The sequence below is a fragment of the Poeciliopsis prolifica genome, unplaced genomic scaffold (genome assembly GCF_027474105.1).
Source record: "Poeciliopsis prolifica strain line A6 unplaced genomic scaffold, Auburn_PproV2 SCAFFOLD049, whole genome shotgun sequence".
Taxonomy (NCBI): Eukaryota; Metazoa; Chordata; class Actinopteri; order Cyprinodontiformes; family Poeciliidae; genus Poeciliopsis; species Poeciliopsis prolifica.
Genome location: NW_026562424.1, coordinates 242,458 through 250,000, shown reverse-complemented (window position 1 = coordinate 250,000; position 7,543 = coordinate 242,458). Strand labels below are relative to the sequence as shown.

At 45.1% G+C, this 7,543-nt stretch overlaps 1 protein-coding gene across 3 annotated transcripts in view; it reads right to left on the bottom strand.

The window, feature by feature from the left end:
- Positions 1-359: 359 nt before the first annotated feature.
- Positions 360-7,543, bottom strand: part of tmem130 (transmembrane protein 130) — a 30,704-nt gene continuing 23,520 nt past the window's right edge. The window contains exons 5-14 of one of the 3 annotated variants that reach the window (XM_055057800.1): positions 7,443-7,468; positions 6,070-6,182; positions 5,030-5,985; positions 4,849-4,961; positions 4,601-4,772; positions 4,399-4,538; positions 3,960-4,044; positions 3,681-3,883; positions 2,230-2,336; positions 360-687 (exon numbers count right to left, since the gene is read on the bottom strand). In XM_055057800.1, coding sequence (XP_054913775.1) covers positions 559-687; positions 2,230-2,336; positions 3,681-3,883; positions 3,960-4,044; positions 4,399-4,538; positions 4,601-4,772; positions 4,849-4,961; positions 5,030-5,037 — 957 coding nt within the window. In that variant the 5' untranslated portion in view covers positions 5,038-5,985; positions 6,070-6,182; positions 7,443-7,468 and the 3' untranslated portion in view covers positions 360-558. Of the gene's footprint in view, positions 688-2,229; positions 2,337-3,680; positions 3,884-3,959; positions 4,045-4,398; positions 4,539-4,600; positions 4,773-4,848; positions 4,962-5,029; positions 5,986-6,069; positions 6,856-7,442; positions 7,469-7,543 lie in introns of those variants that run through there. The other 2 variants (XM_055057802.1, XM_055057801.1) reach the window with 2 other exon arrangements.

Genomic DNA, 7,543 nt, shown 5'->3' with positions numbered 1-7,543 from the left:
TTACCATGCTAACATATTAGCATGTTTCACTATAACTTTGGATTCTAGCACCATTTGCTCTGACTCCTGGGTTTAATACTCATGAAGTTCTGGGCTTTCTCCCGGTACCTGCCAACTTATTCCCTAAACTAAAATGACCGTTTGCCGTCTACTACAGGTAAGATACTGACTTCTCAAACGTACTCCACAGAACCCAGTCCAACCCTTTTGAATCGCTCCTTCAGTTCTCATTGTTTAAACACGAGCTGCACATCAGCCACTCATTTATTAAATCCATTAAAATGTCAACCTCTGAGTCAATCAGTCATCAATATTTAACCACAGCTCAGCATTTTCTCTCAGCCAAACAGAAACAGACATTACTAGTCGATCAGCTTTATTTAGGATAACAGCCATAACGGGATGAGTCTGGTGACTCACATGGTCACTGGTAGAAATCTAGAAAACAATCAGGAGATGTGAGCAGCAGTGCTGACTGAGGAGGTTCCAGTCCCAAACACAGGTGAGTAAAGGTGAGTAAAGGTGAACATGCAGCTCCATGTAGCTCCTGGGCGGCGTTCAGCAGCAGTTCTGCCTCGCAGGCTGCAGGATGAGGGGAGCTCTCTCTCCTTTCTCCACAGAGGAGAAGCTGAGAATGACTTTAGAGCCGTGGTCCTTCAGAAACGTGGCGTTGCTGGAAGCGGGGACCTGCAGGACGGACACAAACCCGCCAGCGTCAGCAGCCAGTGATTCGGAGCAAAGCTGCAGATCTACATTTTAACATCTATACTGAGAATAAACAGCATCATCGTTTCATCCCAGCACAACTTTCTCTACAAACTTCTGCACACTGTAGGAAACTATAATATATCACATTATGCCACACATAATATGTACTTTACTGAGCAACACTGTGTGATACTACACTACCACTGCACTGCATCATACTGCAGTACATTATACACTGTACAGAGCAACACTGTAGGCCAGGGAGCCCAAACCGTCCGGCACCAACATCCAGTTGTTCTCCCAGCAGCCGCTGAGATTCACCTCAAACACCAAGACATAGAAACTGGACATGAAACCATGTTGATCATTTATAGGCTGATAAACATCAATTATTACAGAAAAACAATTAAAGTGAAAGAAAACCTGATGCAGTTTCTCCTCAGTGAGATTCTGGCACTGGAGCAGGCTACTGGTTTCAGTAGGTTACTGGTTTCAGCTGGTTACTGGTTTCAATAGGTTACTGGTTTCAGGAGGTTACTGGTTTCAGTAGGTTACTGATTTCTGGAGGTTACTGGTTTCTCAGTCACAAGCTGGTTGGAAACCTGAGATCAGCAGCTGTCAGTCAGTTCTGTTGGATCTGAACTTTGACCTCAGTATGAGAAACTGCAGACTGATAGGAGTAACCAAAGAGCTCTGTTAAAGGCAAATCTTCTGAATCTGGGATTTAAATCATTTCATTTCACATAATCATGGTGGCAGAAACCATTTGTTAAAACCTAATCAATATATTTGTCCTATTGATGTTTGACGTTTTCTGCAAACGAACGACGTCATCAGTCCTAGTTTATCGTTTATTGATCGTTCAGAAACTCTGTGATGAAACACAGCAAAGGTCAGCAAAGGTCAACAAGGTAAAACAACCTGAACAGGTGATCAACTCAGAACCATCACACCTTTTTACTCTCTCTCCCTTTGTCGTTAAGCACACCTGTTGCCGTGTAACCGCCTGCGCTCCGCAAGCTGAGCAGAGATTAGGTGAAAACATTAACTCCGTTTAGCATTAGCATTAGCATCAGGTTTCCAGGCTTGATATGTATTGATTATTAAAGAGCCAATCCCAGATGATTGGCTCATTTAAACTCCTATTTTGATAATCCTGTCAGAACAGGAAGTTCTGGTCTTAGCTTCCTGTTGGCCTTCAGTTTGTCACCCGCTGGAGAGACTCGAAACCTGATCAACGTATTGATCTGCCCTGCTGGAGATACTACTAGCTATACTGTCTTATCTTATTATTACCACACTTTGTATAATATGACACCATTCTACATCACAACACACAATACCAAGTATTAATACTGCCTACACTATGTCATACTATATCACACCATAGTATAATGCTAGTAAATTATTAGCACTATACGATGCTAATATTATACTATTAAAATAGTATAAAACTGTCCATTAGCATAATGCAGAGTACTAGTATTATTCCAGTCATGTTGTGCTGGATGTGTGTCGTACCTGTGAGCTGTTTAGTTGCCGAGGGCGACAGGCGATGGCCAGGATGAAAGAGAAGATGGCAGCGAGAACAGCGGCGCAGCTCAGGATGAACAGCAGGTGGCAGCAAACTGCAGAAACACCAGGACAGCCTGAAACGCTCAATCACCTTATGGTTTCATCATTTCATCACCTCATCATTTCATCACCTCATGGTTTCATCATTTCATCACCTCATGGTTTTATCATTTCATCACCTCATCATTTCATCACCTCATGGTTTCATCATTTCATCACCTCATGGTTTCATCATTTCATCACCTCATGGTTTCATCATTTCATCACCTCATCATTTCATCACCTCATGGTTTCATCATTTCATCACCTCATGGTTTTATCATTTCATCACCTCATGGTTTCATCATTTCATCACCTCATGGTTTCATCATTTCATCACCTCATGGTTTCATCATTTCATCACCTCATGGTTTCATCATTTCATCACCTCATCATTTCATCACCTCATGGTTTTATCATTTCATCACCTCATGGTTTCATCATTTCATCACCTCATGGTTTCATCATTTCATCACCTCATCATTTCATCACCTCATGGTTTTATCATTTCATCACCTCATGGTTTCATAATTTCATCGCCTCATGGTTTCATCATTTCATCACCTTATGGTTTCATCATTTCATCACCTCATCATTTCATCACCTCATGGTTTCATCATTTCATCACCTCATCATTTCATCACCTCATGGTTTCATCACCTCATGGTTTCATCACCTCATCATTTCATCACCTCATGGTTTCAACACCTCATCATTTCATCACCTCATGGTTTCATCACCTCATCATTTCATCACCTCATGGTTTCATCACCTCATCATTTCATCACCTCATGGTTTCATCACCTCATGGTTTCATCACCTCATCATTTCATCACCTCATGGTTTCATCACCTCATCATTTCATCACCTCATGGTTTCATCACCTCATCATTTCATCACCTCATGGTTTCATCACCTCATCATTTCATCACCTCATGGTTTCATCACCTCATCATTTCATCACCTCATGGTTTCATCACCTCATCATTTCATCACCTCATGGTTTCATCACCTCATCATTTCATCAGTTTCCTGCCCCATAACGATGCAGGAAACTTTCTAATGGGACCAAATGAAGGAACGTCAATGATCTCCAGGCTGGAGTCCGTTTTGGTGAAAAAGCCAGAATTTTTGTATCGTGGCGATAAACGGATCCCACCGGAACCGATCCTTCGGCCACGGCTGCCATGTGGGACCGGTCCGGTTGGGCTCAGTCTGTTTGGGAAGCTAAAACATTCCAATGAAAGCTACGGATTAATCGATTGTAGTTTTTCTGCCAGTGTTCCTCCAGGTTAAAGACTCAGATATTTCTGATGAACTATTTCTTCTTCTATGGGCTTGGAGCAGTCGGTGCTCACCGTTCCTCGTGACCTTAAGGCTGAAGGTCATCCGCAGCGCGCTCACAGCGTTGCGGGCGCTGACTTCCAGGCAGTGGAGGCCGGCCGAGTCGAAGGCGTGGCTCAACCGCAGGCTGGCGGCACGCAGCAGGGTCAGCGTGCAGCCTGGCGCCGGGTCCGGGGCGCAGTTCCTCAGGAACCGCCAACAAACCCACATGGGAGGACTGGACACACAGAAAGGAACCGGGTCAAAAAACAGAACTGGGACCCGACCAGCGGACAGGTTCTGGTGCTGCTCACCTCCCGTCCAGCTGCAGGTCCAGGCTGAAGTTCTGGTTCACGCTGTAGTTCAACGGCGCCACCAGCTGGATGCTCCTGATGGCATCTGGAATGAAATCCCAGATGGGTTGTGAGGGTTTGGACCCAAATGGTACCGGGTCATCAGCTGTCTGCTAAAGTATTAACACCCCTTCACAAACACAAAGGAAACGGAGAGGGCCTCTACCCCTTTTACTCTGACGCCCATAAACACAGCTCATGTGGAAATGCTAACATCCTGAGCTAACTGTTAAAAATGTTCCAATAAATTGCAAAGTCACATTTTTTCTGTTACTGGATCTTCAGTCAGGAGCGATGAAAGTTTCAGCTGAAGTTTCCTGAAGCCGGACCTCAAGGTTTCCATCTGAGCTTCCAGGACAAACTGCATCAGACGGTTCATTGAACAGGAAGTTTCACAAACCGAGCACTTGGACTTCCTGGACGTAGACTCCAGCAGGAGCGAGCTGCGGAGGGTCACCGCCGACGTTCAGCCGCAGCGTGTAGTTTCCTGACTCTGAGTATCGGTACCGCACCACCGGCTCGGTTCCCCGGATCACCTCTCTGCACCAAAGACAACAATAAACACGAGACGGAGCAGAACGGAGCCACAGGCGGCGCCGTACCCGTTCCCCAGGTCCCAGGTGTAGCTGAACCCGGCCGAGCTGAAGTTCCTCTCAGGACCCAAGAGTTCAAACACGGTCTCTGTGGCAACCCCTGAGGCCAGTGCTCCCGAGTCTCTCAGGTAGGTGGCGCTGCCCTCCGTCTGGTAGAAGACCAGCCTCCCAGCGACGCGCTCTGCCATAAACACACCAATGAGTTCCAGGGTCAAGAAACAACCAAACTGCCGGCGAGGAGCCGCTGGATGACGTACCCGGGTCCGTCAGCGGGCCGGCGGCCTCCGTCAGGTCTGCGGCCGTCAGGTCTGCGGCCGTCAGGTCTGCGGCCGTCAGCAGGAGGCGCAGCAGGAACCAGGCAGGACGCGCTCTGCAGAACAAAACGCTCAGAAAGGATTCTGGGAGGAAAAACGACTTCAACACCACAGAAGTTGTTACCTGTCCATTTCTGCTGCTGCTCTGCTCCAAACTGCCCGGCGCTCCCACCGAGGAGGGTGGAGTCAGGGTGGAGCGTCGCCCTGCTCTCTCAGCTCCAGCACTAAAAGCCTGAAATCGGCAGCATGTGTTCAGTCAGGAGGCAGCAGAAACACAAGCAGCGTTTGAAGGAGGCTCTGCTTCCGTCACGCTCTCTCACGGTTCATTAATGTCTGATCTCTGAAACAGAAATCAGAGCTCAACGCTCAGCTGATGTTTGGTTTTTCTAACGGTTATAGAGCTCAAAGTTGGTTTTCTGAGAACGATTCAACTTCCAAGCAAACCATGAAGAGCAGATGAAACGATGAACACGTGGAAGGTTTGGTTCTGGTGTCAAACAGCTGACCCAGAACTTTTCGAAGGTCAAATCCAGAAAACAAGCAGCGAAAGCAAACTTTTCTCTGAGATCCAAAATGTGTAAACGAAGACCAGTGGGGCTGATTTTCACATCAAATGGCAGAAATATGGAAGAACAGCTTCTGGAGGAAGAAATCTGATTTACTGTCTCTGACTCCATGCTCCACCTTAACTTCATTTAATAATAATTGATAATGACAATCAATGAGGGATTATGATAAGCAATCAGTACAGAATTTTGGCCTTCATATCTCCTGTCCTCCACCAATCACAGGCTTTTCAAGCTGCTGGGCCAGGCTGCCCCCTGCAGGCCACTGAAGCAACAGCATGTCAGCCTGAAAAAAAACGAATCTTCCTGCGTTTTTATCTCCTCCAATCTGCATTTTTACTGCTGATGTCAAAACTTTAAGCATTTTAATTCATCTCATCGTTTCATTTAGATGAGATGTTCTAATTGTTCATTTAGAGAAATCCATCCATGCGTTTCTTTTCACCCTTATCCCGTCAGGGTCTGGATGGTGCTGGTGCCGAACTCCAGACCATTTGAATTTTGCCAATAAAAGCTGCAACACAGATTGATGAATGTGTTACTGGAGAGTTACATTTGAGTAAAGTAGGCTCTTTATGAATAATGTTTGCAGTCTTACCTTTTGTTGTAACATAATGAATGCATAAGATCAATTAGTCTGGTGGCACCAGAAGGTCCAGGAAGGTCATCAGGTCCTCCAAATGCCCCTTGCCAGAAAATGCATGTCCTGCACTGTGAAGATGTTGGATGGTGATGTGTTATATGAAATTTTCTACATAATGACACATATCCTCTGAGCTCCTGGTGTGACTCTCATGTCTGTATGACACCTTTTGAGCTGAAAAACAGGGTTGTCTGATTTGATACAGTAGCAGGGTGGGCAGTCCTGGTCCTCGAGGGCCGGTGACCTGCAACTCTTGGTTGTCTCCCTGGTCCAACACAGCTGAATCATCTCCTAAATGTAGTCAAGTTCTCCAGAGACCTGCTAATGACCTCATTTTTTGACTCAGGTGTGCTGAATTAGAGATGCATCTAAAAGTTGCAGAAAACCCTCCAGGCCTGGAGTGGCCAGGCTAGTTGCTTCCCATATCTGTGCCTTCTGTCACTTTTTTCAGCAGATAAAATTGTTTAATTCATTATTAACACATCTTTATCTGTTTTTCTGAGCCGCCTTTAAACGCAACATCAGCGCTAAGATGCTAACTGGGTTTACACCTGCGCAGGTGTGTTAGAATCATACAGTTTTTCCGAAACTAACCAACTGAGTTGAGCAACGATAGTGGATGCAGGTAATGTTAGCTAAAAGACGACTGGCTAATGTTAGCTAAAAGATGACTGGCTAATGTTAGCTAAAAGATGACTGGCTAATGTTAGCTAAAAGACGACTGGCTAATGTTAGCTAAAAGATGACTGGCTAATGTTAGCTAAAAGACGACTGGCTAATGTTAGCTAAAAGATGACTGGCTAATGTTAGCTAAAAGACGACTGGCTAATGTTAGCTAAAAGATGACTGGCTAATGTTAGCTAAAAGACGACTGGCTAATGTTAGCTAAAAGATGACTGGCTAATGTTAGCTAAAAGACGACTGGCTAATGTTAGCTAAAAGATGACTGGCTAATGTTAGCTAAAAGATGACTGGCTAATGTTAGCTAATAGACGACTGGCTAATGTTAGCTAAAAGATGACTGGCTAATGTTAGCTAATAGACGACTGGCTAATGTTAGCTAAAAGATGACTGGCTAATGTTAGTACCTTTTTTTATTACTATAGTCATATTATTATTGCTAAGTAATTTATAGATTCTGGCCCTGGTAAGCGTCCAGAACCAGGGCTGGTCTGGTACCATGAACCCAGAGTCCAGGTCTGGCACCAACCATCAAATTATGGGCCAGAATAAATATTGCGGCTGACCCTTATCCTCCCCAAAACTTCTCCAGTGTTGCTGAATTTAAGCCTTAAAAAGCAAAAAATGATTTAAAAACAACTACATACCTTGTGATATGCTGAAACAGCGCCCTCTGCTGGCCCCATAGAACATTTCATTAATTGATGCTTCTCATCCCACCTGTTGACTTTAATGAGTCACGCCTCGT